Below are 15,105 nucleotides of genomic sequence, written 5' to 3'. Positions count from 1 at the left end.
GTTCTTTGTATTTCAGTGTCTAGAACATGAAAGATCTTGGAAAGTTAGGAATTAATTGTGTTATAGTCTTCCCCCAATATCATATCATATGCATTTATTAAAAATTTAATTAAAATGATTGAAGTTTGCGTATGTGGTATGTGGGATTTTCCCCCTGGGAAAAAAGTTATTTGCATGAATTAAGATGAAAATATACAAAATAGTTTATAGAGAAGCAAATTTGAAAAATGTTTTCACAAGTGAGCTTTCATGGGTCAGTAATTTTATATAATGATGATGTTATAGAGGCATGACTTTTTATAAATAATTCTGAGTGAATTTTCCTTACTTTTCCCACTGTGTAGTAGGAAAATTTATTTTGACCTCACTTTGGGAGAAAAGTTAATACTGTGCATGTGAGTTGCTATTATAGTCCATTTTATAAAATTTTATTCCATTTAGTCCAATGCAACAATTAATTATAACACTTTAATAATATCACTTTACATAATGGGGTCATTGTGTATAATGTATTTTCTTTGCGTGTTTTTTTTTTTCCTGTTATTTGAGTAGTGATTGGTTTTTAAGATGCAATAAATTATTAAAGTGATTTGTGAGGAAGTGGTAGTTGGAAGCATTTAGGCAAATCAATTTCTTAGTGCCTCCGTTTTGCCTCTGTAAAATGATGGAGAGTCAGTTTTGGTAATGTAGGTATCTTTTAGTCCTATTTCATTGCTTTTATGGTAGCACACATAGATTATGATCTGCTTACATTAAAAAAACGAACAAACCCAAATACTGTAGCAATTCCATTGAACTCTGATTTGGGAAGAAATTTTGAGTAAATATAGTGAGTCCGTTGTTGATCTTTATCTTACACTGTATAAATGTAGTAAGTATGTTGTTTATTAGTGATTGTGTTGATTAGTTGATTAGTGTTGTTTTAAAGTACCAAAAGCTGTTGGAAGTTTAATTATATCCCAGGGCATAAGAAAATTGTCATTAGACTCTTTTGTATTTTATGAAAATCAGAAATGTTGTACATTATTGAACTTTTCAGAATATTAGATTTAAATTAGTCATAAATTGCTATTAATTTGTGAAGTTTTTTTTGACTCTTAAAAAGATAATCACTATTTTACCTCTATATCAGGTTGTACTTTTATCTTTAACTTAACTAATGTATTCTTAATTAGTTGTAAGAGCATTAGTTTTTAGTAAATGAACATACATAGGAGAGAATAAGCAATTTTAAGAATAAAATTGCTAAAATAAAGCTGAAGTTTTGTTTGAAATGATTTTTAATTGTTAAAGCCTATGTATGTAACCATAAATATGTTTATATTCTCATTTTAGGCTTTCCTGGGTTCTTCTGTATACAAGTTTGATTTTTCTTATGTCCCTTCTTATGGCAGTCATTGCAACAGCTTCTTCGTTATTCCCTCAAAGTAGCTGTGTTGTGATATTTCTACTTTTTTTCCTGTATGGGTTATCGTCTGTGAGTATTTTAACTTGAAATGGGAATAAAGAACTGTCAAGGTAGTTGATTAATATAGCGAATTATTATTCTTTGGTTAATTTATAGTTGATTTGTTACTAGGTTACTGATAAATGAATTGTGTATAGCATCATTTTATCTCTAGATTTTTAGGAAAGGTACAAAATAGTCTCAAATTTAACTTGTTTTCATATTACGTATTTCACATACAAATTTCTGAGTCTTTTACTATTCATATAATCAAATTATGTGTATACTTAAGATTGTCTAGTACTAGAGTTTTTTCAAACCCTTTGTTTTCATGAAATCCTGACTATTTCAAGTTAATTTATGTTATAGGGTGATGATTTATAAAGGTATGCCTTTGTAAATATAGCTCTTTGGCAGTGTTGATTGGTATATTGGCTGAATGCAGCTGTTGTTTCCAGTAGTTCCAGTTTCCATTCTGATTGGCTTATGTGCCTATGCTATACCGATTAAATTTTTTGATGATCAACCTTGCTTTTTAACATGATGATTTACAAACAACTCAGACTTCTATATACAGTTAACTGATTTTGCATCTTATTAACACATTGAGTTTAAAAGATAGGTTCTCTGTTTAAAAGCTGGTTGGTTTATTGTTTTGTTCATATATATATATACATATATATATATATCTAACTGCAGAAACACGTGACTGTTTATGGTTTCTATAGTGTAGAAGTTTGCATTATGTAGGTAAATTGTAGTTTTTAATGTTTGTCATCTTAAGTTTTGTTATGTATTTATCATGATTTACATGAAAATAAAATACTTTACCATAGATGGCATTTAGAAAGTATTTCAGTGAGTGTATTTTCCAATGAAAATAACTTGTTCTTTTACAAGCAAAATTAATTTTATTTTCATACCAATGTATATGAACAATGCATTAATCTTAATATTTATATTTTACAGATATTTTTTGCTTTAATGCTGACACCTCTTTTTAAAAAATCAAAACATGTGGGAATAGTTGAATTTTTAGTCACTGTGGCTTTTGGATTTGTTGGCCTTTTGATAGTCTTCATGGAAAGTTTTCCCAAATCATTAGTGTGGCTTTTCAGTCCTTTCTGTCAGTGTACTTTTTTGATTGGTATTGCACAGGTAGGTAATATATTCATCTTGCTTTCACTAAATATTTTTTTCCTCCAATTCCATGCAGCCTGTTATACTACAATGCATACTACACTGGATTTGTGAAGAAATTATTTTAAAATGTCCACATGAGAAAGTAATCCTATTTGAATACTAGAGTACATTTTACTGGGTTTTATTTACATTTTCTTCATTTCTAAGTTTTTCATTTACATGATTGTTTATAAGTTTTCTACTCCATGTGTTAGTGTGTCTCAATAATCTATTTCACTGCAATAATTCAGTTTGTTAGATATCGTTGTTTTAAGCATCAGGTAATCTGGATTGCTCTATGGCCTGGTTACATTGCTCCTTTTGTGAATTTATCTCAGATGTGTACCTGGCAGAAAGTTGTGGAGCAAAACAAATTTTCATGACTGTATTAGTGAAATAAGTAGACCTGGTAGATTTTACTGCTTTAGGGTTCATGGGATTGTCATTCACCTAAATAATATTTATATTCATTTATTTCTAAAATTAGTCTTTACAGGGGCAGTCAGGTTCTAAGTGAAAAATTCTTATGAGAAATTGCTTTATATAATAAAACATAAATTTGTTTAATGTATAAAGAGAAAATATAATTACTAATATAAGAGATGATTCATGTTGACTAGATAGAATATTCTGATTTGTGAGATCTAAGATAGATTGTTTATGAGCATTGCATTAAACAAGTTTTAATTACATTGGACCTAAGAACAGTTGTTTAAACATTTTAAGAGTCCATTGAGTTCTCCTTCAACTTAGAGAGGTAGAATTAGAGATTCATAAGTTTTGTTGATTGTGGGAAGGACTTTTGATGTTTATTTAACCCATCTTCCATTTCATGGAGGAGGAAACTGAGATCCAGAGTGGTGTGATTAAATATTCACTTGATGGCAGATCTAGGACCTAAATGAGGCCTCAGCCTCTAGTATATTTCTTTCTGCTCTCTTGTATATATCTACCATGAACAATGTAATGGTTGTGTTCATCAAATCAGAATGCCTTCCTATTTTCAGCATTGAAAGGATGCTGATCATAATTTTATCCTCTAATACTTAATTTGCTTGACTGCCACATGGACCATTTGTTTTGCATCAGTTAGTGTTAATTGGATACTTTATTGTTATTTCATTTGATAGTCATTGCATCAGAATTAAAAGCCCCAAGAGTGGATGTATACTCCTTTTAACAAGTTTTAGAAACATAACATTAAAAAGGATTGAAATGGATTGTTGTGATAAATTTATATTTTGGTTAAGTTTCTGTTGTTTTCCTTGTAAATTCATACTAACTTGGTAGATTGTTTAATCTGTTAAAAGGCCCAGTTTGGTTACCACCAATCTGGATATAATGAGTAACTCTGGTGTTAGCTTTCAGTTATTTTTATCATTTTTATATAATAAAGTTTGTGTTTCTGTTTTTCAGGTCATGCACTTAGAAGATTTTAATGAAGGTGCTTTATTTTCTAATTTGGCTGAAGGCCCATATCCTCTAATTATTACTATTATCATTCTAGCACTTAATAGTGTATTCTATGTCCTCTTGGCTATCTATCTTGATCAAGTCATTCCAGGTATGCAGGTAGTTATTAGATTTTGTTTTAAAGATTTTTAGTTTTTTTGCTCACATAGCATCAATTTAAATATTTTTTTCTAGCCAGAGTACCCGATCATATTTGTTGTCCAGGCTTTTAACTTAATTTTAAATAAATATATTTTGTACCTGTGTCTTAACCACTAGTGAACATAAGGAGATTCTGGTAAAAAGAGGAGTTTGCTTTTGAAAACATTAAGTCCTTAACTGAATTTATCTCTGTCCTTCCCTGTGTCAGTCTTTCTTGGCTAAAGTATTTGACTATTTTACCCTCTAAGGTACAAAACTGTGAAGTAATCTTGTAACTTCATAGTTTTCACCTTATGTAGTTCATTTAATTCTCCTTACCTATCATGTATCTCTAGCCAAGTCCTGTAGATTCAAAATATTATTAAAACATCTAACACTTCCTTGACTTTCCCCTTTGAGTTCCTCATTATACTTTTGTCTGTGTTCTAGACCTGCACTTATATGGTAACTACTAGACATGAGTGGCTTTTAAAATTTAAATTAATTAAAATTAATTAAATTAACAGTCCATTTCCTCGATAGCACAAGTCACCTTTCGACTGCTCAGTAGCTGTTATTATATTGTACAGTCAGATAGAGGACATTTCCATCCCTGCAGAGGGATAGGCTGGGCAGCACTAGTCTACAGCATTGTAATACCTCTAATCTCATTACCTGCCTTCAGTCTGTCTAAAATTTCACCATTCCCTTTAATCAAGTTAATCATCTGCTCCAAAATCACCTCGCTGGGCATATCCTAGTGAATTAAATAGAAACTCCTTATGTATTAATGTCCTTCACAATACTTTTATATATTTAATCCCTTTTTACTCTCTCCCTCCTTACTGTATTCTATACTCATCCTATGTACCTATTTAAACACAGCTCCAGTATATCAGTTAGATTGTTTTTAGTTAGAAAACCATTTTGGTTGACTTAAACAAGAAGGAAATTGGCTGTTTCACTTAAAAGGAAGTCCAGAGAGATAGGATAGACTCCGAGTTGGTTGTCTTGCTCAACTATGCCATCAGGGACCCACTCTGTCCATGCTTTGGCCACCTGTATCTGAGTCTGACACGTTTGCTCTCTTCATGGCTGCCGTGGAATGCTTCTTTGTTCGTGTCCAGGGGAAGAGGGAGGGTGAATCTTTCCCCTACCTACCTAAAACGTTTGCTTTTGTCTAATTGGTTACATGCCTATGGTTGGAGCAGTAACAGTCACCAGAGCGTGCCACGTACTGATTAGATCAGTTAGGATCTTCTCTGTAGTTGGGATCAGATCAGGTGTGGTCATCTACAAGAGGAGTGGATATTTTAAAAAATGGGAAGTATCGGTTTTTGTGGGGAAAGAGGTGAAAATGGATATATACTGTGTGCGCAACCATCACTGTCTGCCATGTCTAAGTCTTCTTTGCCTCTCCTGTTGCTATGTTACTCTCCTGATTTTAAAAAGGCTTCTCCATGATGGAGCATCTGGGTGGCTTAGTCGGTTAAGTGGCTGCTTCAGTTCAGGTCATGATCTCTGGATCCTGGGGAGCCTGCTTTTCCCTCTCCCTCTGCCTGGGGCTCTGCCTACTTGTGCTCTCTCTCTCTGTCTCTCTCTGTCAAATAAATAAATAAAATCTTCAAAAGAAAAAAAGGTCTTCTTCATGAACTACATCCACTTTTCTAAGTATTAAATATTAGCTGTTTTCATTGACTCTCTAAGATGAGACACATTTAAGCCTTCAGGATATGTTCCCTATCTAGGTATAAACTTTTCCTCTTTTGAACTCTTATTAGTACCATGTATGACATGCTTCATGTTCTGCATTGTGTTCTAGTCACTTGTTATAGTGTACCCATAAAGACATAAGTTCCTTTAGAATGGAAAATGCATTTCATGCATCTTTATATTCTCATGCACTGTAAGTATCTCAAACTGTTTATGGACTAGAATTGTCAATAAAACATTTCTCACACAATGATGATTTAATACTTTATATGTAAACTTTAGATCTAGGTCATATGTTTCACATACTGCTTTAATGATTTAAAACATGGTTTTTAGAAATAATTTGTTATGATAAAGTTTTTTTATTTTTCAGGGGAATTTGGCTTACGGAGATCATCTTTTTATTTTCTAAAGCCATCATATTGGTCAAAGAGCAAAAGAAATTATAAGGAGTTATCGGAAGGCAATGTTAATGGGAATATTAGTTTTAGTGAAATTGTTGAGCCTGTTTCTTCAGAATTTATGGGAAAAGAAGCCATAAGGTATCATTTAATCATTGGCAATTTAGGTATAAGAAGTATTGATGGAAACTGCTACATTTAAATCCTGTTTTTAAAAAAATGTATATAAATACTACATCTTAAGAGAGTTGGTACAGATCTCATGATTTTTAAAACAGTATTAATGTGGGCTACTTCTCTTTTAAGTTCTTATTTTCTTCGTAATCATTTAGAGTAATGTGCTAGGTTTGAGATTTTATGTTTCAATGGAAATTTTTAGAAGTAATGAAACCTAGTATTTCACAATTAAGCTCTTTTCAAATTTGCTCCATTATGTAGATTGAAACAGAATAAATATTAACTTTATAATTTTATTCAGGCTACATTGTATATTGTCCTTTGTTAATTTCATAGATCTTTGGGTATTGTGAGGTAATTATGAACCAAAGAAATTTCTATGAACCAAAGAAATTCACTACTATACCTTGCTAGATGAATCAAAACCAAATGTAAAAAATAACAGGAAGAAGAAAGAGAAAAGAAATAAAAAGAAAAATGGAAGAAAAAGTGTTTTTCAAATTTGAGAAAGATAAAAGCAAGGAAGAACCAAATACTTAGGATATAAAAGTGGGCTAATGGTCTGCTTTCTCAAGGGCAAATTTTGAACTGGTTAACGAAACAATTCATTCTTTAAAAAGTGATTTAAGACGTTTAAAGTAGAGTGAGAGAACCATTTCACATTACAGATAGTTTGAAATGTGTGCTGATGTGAAATATAGCATTTGGTTTTTAATCTCTCTTAACTGATGTAACAAGTATTTGATAAATTATAAATAGGAAAATATCAAAAATGAAAAGAAATCTATAAATTCCTTGAGCGAAGTGCTTTATTTTTAGAAGTTGGCTTGTTAAGAAAAATGAATGAATGACACTTAAAATGGAGAGGAGTATATACTTCTATGGTCTTTAAAGTGATTTTATAATTATTGTCAGCTCTCTTAGGTTTATTGTTTTAGTAGAAAGGTACTTTATTATTATTCCTATTAAATATGACTGCTTTGATAAAAATATTATATATGGAAACACACATCCCTATGCTTTAAATACTTAAGTAGAAAATGGTGTTTTTCAGAATCAGTGGTATTCAGAAGACATACAGAAAAAAAGGTGAAAATGTGGAGGCTTTGAGAAGTAAGTAGCTTTTCTTTATTCAGTCCATAATTGTAAAGTACAAATTGGAAAATAATTTGCTTAGTTTTTTTAGTTTGTGGGAAATTTAACTTCTTTACCACAATTTTCTCTCTTTCTTTTAGGGCTACTTTCATTTATTTATGATTAATATTCGTAATAAAATTAACAGCATCAAAATAGTAAAAGGAAAAAGTACTATCTATTAAAGATGAAAAATATTCAACTATTGGGATGCCTGAGTGGCTCAGTTGGTTAAGCATCTGCCTTCAACTCAGGTTGTAATCCTAGGGTCCTAGGATCCAGTCCCACATCAGGCTCCCTGCTCGGCAGGCAGCCTACTTTCCACTCTCCCTCTTCCAATCCCTTTGCTTGTGCTCGCTCACTCTGTCTCTCATGACTAAAATCTTAAAAAAAAACAAAAAACACACACACAGAAAAAAGAAAGAACAGTGTTCAACTATTTGAACAAGTATATGTCCTTTTTTGTTTTATTATTATGTATGTATATATGTGTTATTTTTTTTCCCTTTTGACCTAGCACAGGGTTTCTCAGTGTCAGTACAGTACTACTGACATTTTGAGTCTGATAATTACTTGCTGTGGAAACTATCCTGAGATTTGTAGAATGCTTAACAATGTGTCAGGATTCTTCAGAAGGAATAGAACTTATACACACACAGACATAGGAACACATACATACAGAGAGCAGGTGATCTGGAGGGATAGGGGAAGGAGGGAATGAAGAAGTTATTTTTAAGAAATTGGTTCACATGATTGTGGGACCCTGCAAGTCGGAAATCTGTAGGGCAGAATGGCAGCTTGGAAACTGAGGCAAGAGCTGGAGTTGCAGCCTTGAGTCCAAAATTCATAGGATAGGCTGTCAGGCTGGAGACTTAGGAAATCTATGCTGCACTCTTGAGGAAGAATTCTGTCTTTTTAGGGAAACCTGTTTTTGCTCTGTAGGCCTTCAGCTGAGAAGATATGGCTCACCAGTATTATGGAGGCATCCAAATTGGAAAGGAAGCAAGGAAACTTTATTTGTTGTTGATATGAGTGTCCATTTAAGAAATCTGAGTAGATTTACAAAAAAGTCAGTGGAACTAAAAAGTGAATTTAGCAAGGGTGACAGGATATAAGATAAATATGGAAAAATCAATTATATTTCTATATACTATTAAAAAATAAAATTAAAAATAGTATATATCTTAGTATCGGAAAATGTATCTGTAATTAAATCTGACAAAGATGTAACAGATTTGTACCCTAAAAAATAAAAAAACAAACATTGCTGAAAGAAATTTAATATGTAAATAAGTGGAGAGAGATACCATGTTCATGGGTGAGAAGACTCAATGTTAGATGTCAACTTTACTCAAATTTAAGTATAGTCAGACACAATTAAAAATCCTATTAGACTCTTTCTTGTATATTTTGACAAACTGACTCTAAAATTTACATGAAAATGCAAATGAGCTTGAATATTCAAAACCCCTTTGAAAAAGAACAAAGTTGGAGAACTAGTTTTACCTTGTTTCAAGATTTCATATAAATGTTCCAATTATCAAGGCATTGTAATTTTGGTATAAAAATGACAGAAAAATAGATCAGTGAAACAGAACAGAGAACATGGAAACAGGCCCATATAGCTGATTTTCAACAGAGGTAAAAAGAGAACTTCTAGAGAAAAGATGGACTTTTAAACAAATTGCTGTTGAAATAGTTAGGTAAAGTGAGCATTGGTCTGTGCTGGGCACCATATACAAAAACTAACTAAAAAATGGGTCATACACCTAACTGTAAAACCTAAAACAATAAAACTTCAAAAAGAGCAAACATTGGAGAAATGCTTTAGAACCTTGAGTTCGATGAAAATTTCTCAGATATGGCACCAGAAGTATAAACTGTAAAATAACTAATTGATAAACTGGACTATAAAAAGTAAAGAGAGTTCTGTTCTTTGTAAGACCCTGGTAAGGGAAATGAAAAGACAAAATACAGACCTGGGAGAAATAGTTGTAAATCATGTATTTGATCAAAGACTTCGATCCAGAATATATAAAGATTTCTCAAAACTTGGTAATAAGGAAACAACCCAATTAATGGGTAGAATATTTGAATAGACTCTTTGCCAAAGAAGATATAAGGATAAAAAATAAGCACATGAAAAGATGTCCAACATTATTACTTATTAGGGAAATGCAAATGAAAACCATTAAGATACCACTACATATTTAGTACAATGATTGAAATTACTATTTTCTATATGTTATGCTATGCTTACTGCAAGTATAGCTACCATCTGTTCCCACACAGCACTGTAGAATGATTAAAATTGAATCATACCAAGTGTTGGTGCAGATGTGCAGCTAGAACTCATGCACTACTGGAGGGAACGTGAGGTGGCACAACTATTTTGGAAAATAGTTTGACAGCATTTGAAAAAGTTAAATATACACCTATAATGTGATCTAGCCATTTTGCTTTTAGGTATTTGGCCAGGAACATAACTTTATAGAAAGACTTATGAATATTTACCATACCTTATTTATTAGACAAAAACTGAGAACAGCCTAAATGCCTATCAGTAGGTGAATACACAAACCAACAGTGGTATACCCATACAAGGGAATGCTGTTCAGCAAAAAAAGGAATGAATTCTTAATACATGCTATAACATGGATGAATCTCAAAATAATAATGCTAAATGAAAGAAGCCAGAAATAAAATAGAAATAGTATATAATTAAATTTGTATAAAATTATAGAGGAGGCAGAACTAGTCTTTAGTGAAAGACTGAAAGCAGATCAGTGATTATCTGGAGATGGGTGGAGGTGGGTAGAACAGGCAAAAGGGGGAGACATTTAAAGTAGCACTTTTTGTGGAGATAGATATGTTCATTATCTTGATAGTGGTAATAGTTTTATGGTTATGTACACGTGTCAAATTTAGAAGATTTAGAAGATTGTTTGATATAGGTACAGTTTATTACTTGTCAACCATATCTCAGTAGTGTTATTTTAAAAATTAAATCAAGTAACTCTGAGTTGTAAGATTGAGCCCCGCTTTGGGCTCTGCTCTGGGTGTGGAGCCTGCTTTAGATTGTCTCCCTCTGCCCACCACCCCCTCCTAAAAAAAAAAAAAAATGAAATCAAGTGATTATAAATGTGTGGTTTAACTTCTGAATTCTTTTGTTCCCTGGTCTATTTATCTATGCTTGGTTCTAACTGTTTTAACCATTGTAGCTTTATAGTTAGTCTTGGTAACTTTAAATATTATATTTTGGGCACTTTGCATTCTCATGTAAAGAATTACATGGAGGGGCGCCTGGGTGGCTCAGTGGGTTAAAGCCTCTGCCTTCGGCTCAGGTCATGATCTCAGGGTCCTGGGATCGAGCCGAGCCGCGCATCGGGCTCTCTGCTCACCAGGGAGCCTGCTTCCCTTCCTCTCTCTGCCCGCCTCTCTGCCTACTTGTGATCTCTATCTGATAAATAAACAAAATCTTTAAAAAAAAAAGAATTACATGGAAATACATTAGAATCAGTTTATAAGTTTTCAGCACGTGTCTGTTTTGGTGAGTTATTTTCAAGGAATTTGAAATTTAAATTTCATTTAAATTGCCAAATTAATTGATTGTTACAGGTTGTTCATAATAATCTCTTATCTTTTTAATGTGTGTAGAATCTGTAATGATGTTCCCTCTTCATTTAGTAATTTGTGATTATTGCATTTGCTTTACAGTGGGTTTGTCAATTTTATTAATCTTTCAAGGAATCAACTTTTGACTTTGAAGTTTTTCTTTTTTTTAAGATTTTAGTTATTATTTGAGAGAGTGAGAGAGAGCGAGCGAGAGAGAACGTGAACGGTGGCTGGAGAGGGAGAGGGAGAGAATCCACACAGACTCTGCACTAAGCACAGAGCCCATCATGGGGCTTGATCTCACAACCCTGAGCCAAAACCAAGAGTCAGACAATTAAATGACTGAGCTACTGAGGTGCACCTGACTTTGTTAGTTTTCTGTATCATGTATTTGCTTTGTAGATTATTGAGCTGTGTTACTGTCTTTGTTATTTCTCTATTACTACTTTCTTTGGGTTTAATTTATTCTACTTCTAGCTTCTTGTTATGGAATCAGTTACCTATTTCTGCTCTAATCCTAATACTCAGTGGCTGAAGGTAACCATTATTTTACTATGGCTATGTAATCTCCAGTTTGCCTGGGGAGTTCTTCATTCAGTTCATGGATTATCTGGGATTGGATGGTGATCTGGGCACATAATTGGCTAATAGGTTAGTTGGTCTAGTGGACTGTAGGTGACATAATTTGCCTTTTTTTTATGGTCTCTCATTCTTCAGTAGGCTAGTTGAACTGGAAGCAATTGAGTATTTTTTTATTGTGCCAAATATCATATCCCCTCTGTTGTCTTCTTAGTTATACATGCCTTTTTTAGAAATTACTCTTGATATTATGACATATAGATATATATATATATATTTTTTAAGATTCTATTTACTTATTTGACAGAGATCACAAGTAGGCAGAGAGGTAGGCAGAGAGAGGGGGAAGCAGGCTCCCTGCTGAGCAGAGAGCCCCATGCGGGGTTCGATCCCAGGACCCTGAGATCATGACCTGAGCCGAAGGCAGAGGCTTTAACCCGCTGAGCCACCCAGGCGCCCCATGACATATATTCTTATAAATATATTATAAATATATATATTTATAAGTTATAAATATATAAATATAAATGTACAAATATATAATATATATAAATATAAATAATTATACTTATAAATATTACTAATTTATAATATTTGTAAAATAGTAAAGCAAGAATAGGAAGTCCGGACCTTACTTTTATCCTTACTTATCCCTATTATCCCTATTCCAACTTATATGCTGTTGTTTTCATGTATTTTAATTCTACGTACATTTTAAACCAGAGATAATGTTATTAGCATTGTTTTTTAAAAGACTGTTCCATTTATATTTACCTGTATATTTACCACATCATTTACTTTTGTTACTTTCTGCATTTCTGATCTTCTATCTAGGATAATTTTCTGTGTGTATGAAAAAGATGTTTTTGCTGTTTCCTTTAATGCAGGCCTACCAATGATACATTTTCACAGTTTTTGTTTGCAAATATCTTTCTTTCACCTTTAGTTTTGAAGCCTGTTTCTCTGAATGCATAATTTTAGTTTGACGGTTACCCTTTTTCAGCAGTTTAAAATGTAATCTCTTGTCTTCTTATTTCCACTGTTGGGCTGCAGAGATAGCTGTTAGTTTTATTATTTCTCTGTTGTTGGTATATATGTTTACCCTGACTGATTTTAAAGATCTTTTTTTAGTTTTCAAGAGTTTTACTGCCACTTGCCTTGGTGGTGTTTATTTGTTTTACATTTATTCCACTTTGGGTATATAAATGCTTCTTGTCTCTCTGGCTTGATGTCTTTCTTCTGTTTAAAAATATTCTCAGCCATTTCTTTAATTCAGTATTGCTTCTGTCCTGTTTTCTCTTTTCTCTACCCTTAGGTTTATTTTTACAGGTTTATGACTTTTCATTTTATCCCAGTTGCCTTTTATTCTCTTTTCTGAATTTTTTATTGTTTTGTCTCTCTCTGTGCGTTAATCTAGGTATTTTCTTATGACATTTCTTGTCATTTACTAATTTCCTGTAGTTCCGCCTAACCTGATTAAATACGTATGGAAATATTTTTCACTTACCCTTTCCAGTTTTTGTCTTGCCACTTGGTTCTTTTATATAGTTTTAGTTCTTTGCCAACATTCTCTTGAGAGCATGATAGCATGGTTGTTTTAGAATCTTATGGTGTCAATATTTAAATCTCCTCTGGGTCTGTTTCTGTGACCTGCCTTTTCTGTTGGGCTTTGATCTTGCAATTTCCTATCTTGTTGTTTTTGACTGAGCGCTGTGTATCGCATATGAGAATTATAGAGATTATTTGATGCTCTGGATGATGTGATCTTCTTCCAGAGAGGGTTTATTTTTGCTTCTGGCCTGAAGCTTTAGGGATAACTCAGAATCCCAAGTCATCATCAAAGCAGGGTCTACGATAAAAAACAAAAACAAAAACAAAACAAAACAAAAAGCAGGGTCTCCAGTGATTTAAAGCTGGGATTTCAGATCCTTTTCTTTTATCCTTTAATCTTTGACACATCCATCTAGTGATATTTCTTCATTTTATTTATTTAATTTTTTAGAGGAGAGAGTGAGAAGTGAGTGAGGGGCAGAGGGAGAGAGAGAATCTCAAGCAGGCTCCCCACTGAGTATAGAGCGGGATGTGGGGCTCTGTCTTACGGCCCTGAGATCACGACCTGAGCCAAAATCAAGAGTCAGATGCCCAACCAACCGAACCACCCGGGTTCCCCATGTTTCTTTTATTTAAATTGAATTTCTCAAGCATTTACTCAGCTATTCCCATTCTGTTGGTTAGTTTCTAGGTTTTTGCCAATGTTTAACCTTGTTAATACCCTTGGGAACAAATTTTTGTTTGTCCCTTATTTAATTATCTTAGAAAGTCTCAAGAGTGGGTTCGTAGAAACCCTCCCCAATGTTTTGTGTATTCAAGTATTATGCTGTTAAATATGCTAATAACTTTAAATCTATCTAAACTCACTGATTACTTTGATTATTCCAGTATTTTGTATTACTTTGTATAGCTCCATAGAAATAAAAATCACATTTGAGTCTTCTTATTTTCTGAATTAGATTTGTCATTTGACATATATGAGGGTCAGATTACTGCATTACTTGGCCACAGTGGAACAGGAAAGAGTACATTGATGAATATTCTTTGTGGACTATGCCCGCCTTCTGATGGTGAGAGTTTTCCGACTTAAAAAATCTCTTGCTTCGGTTTATTAGTGTTATTAACCAAGGTACCACAAAATAATTATTTATCCTTGACTTATATAAATATATGTCATTTATTATTTATCCTTGATTTATCTAAACGTGTTGATTTTTTTCAATGAATTGAGACCAACCTCAGTGCCTGTAAATGTGTTTTATTATTTTTTCATTTTACACGTTTTTCAGTAGAAAATACAATTTAAATGTTTAATAAAGTAAAAGGATCTGATTTTGTTACCTATTTTGTCAAATATTTGTGTGTATTTTTCATTTTCAAGGAAGGATAAGTCACTAATTAATTGGAAATTAAATGAGACCTATAGATATTTTAGATTGTAGGTACAGATTTCTAAATATGCAGCAACAGTTCAAAAGGAAAGAATGATAAATATCAACACCATCTCCTAAAATAGAATTGTAAGAGCAGTACCGTAACATATAATTGTTGTATGTGATTGCCCCATAGGTGAGAATTTAATATGGTAACTCCGTATTTCCACAATAACCTAATAGAGTGGCAGTACAGTAAATACTGTACTTTAAGAAAGACTGAATTTCCGTGTATTGAATCTGCATTTCTTAAAATGTAATTTAGCTTCTGAAATTAGTT

The 15,105-nt window shown here is 32.7% G+C and overlaps 1 protein-coding gene across 1 annotated transcript in view; it reads left to right on the top strand.

The window, feature by feature from the left end:
- The window catches only part of ABCA5 (ATP binding cassette subfamily A member 5), a 71,585-nt gene that overhangs the window by 19,598 nt on the left and 36,882 nt on the right, over positions 1-15,105 (top strand). The window contains exons 7-12 of the mRNA XM_080826725.1: positions 1,336-1,477; positions 2,417-2,605; positions 4,046-4,193; positions 6,309-6,477; positions 7,568-7,626; positions 14,352-14,462. Coding sequence (XP_080682851.1) covers positions 1,336-1,477; positions 2,417-2,605; positions 4,046-4,193; positions 6,309-6,477; positions 7,568-7,626; positions 14,352-14,462 — 818 coding nt within the window. The remainder of the gene's footprint in view (positions 1-1,335; positions 1,478-2,416; positions 2,606-4,045; positions 4,194-6,308; positions 6,478-7,567; positions 7,627-14,351; positions 14,463-15,105) is intronic.

This window comes from Martes martes (assembly GCF_963455335.1).
Source record: "Martes martes genome assembly, chromosome: 16".
Taxonomy (NCBI): Eukaryota; Metazoa; Chordata; class Mammalia; order Carnivora; family Mustelidae; genus Martes; species Martes martes.
The sequence above is the reverse complement of the archived record's forward strand: the minus strand, read 5'-3'. Positions and strand labels throughout refer to the sequence as shown.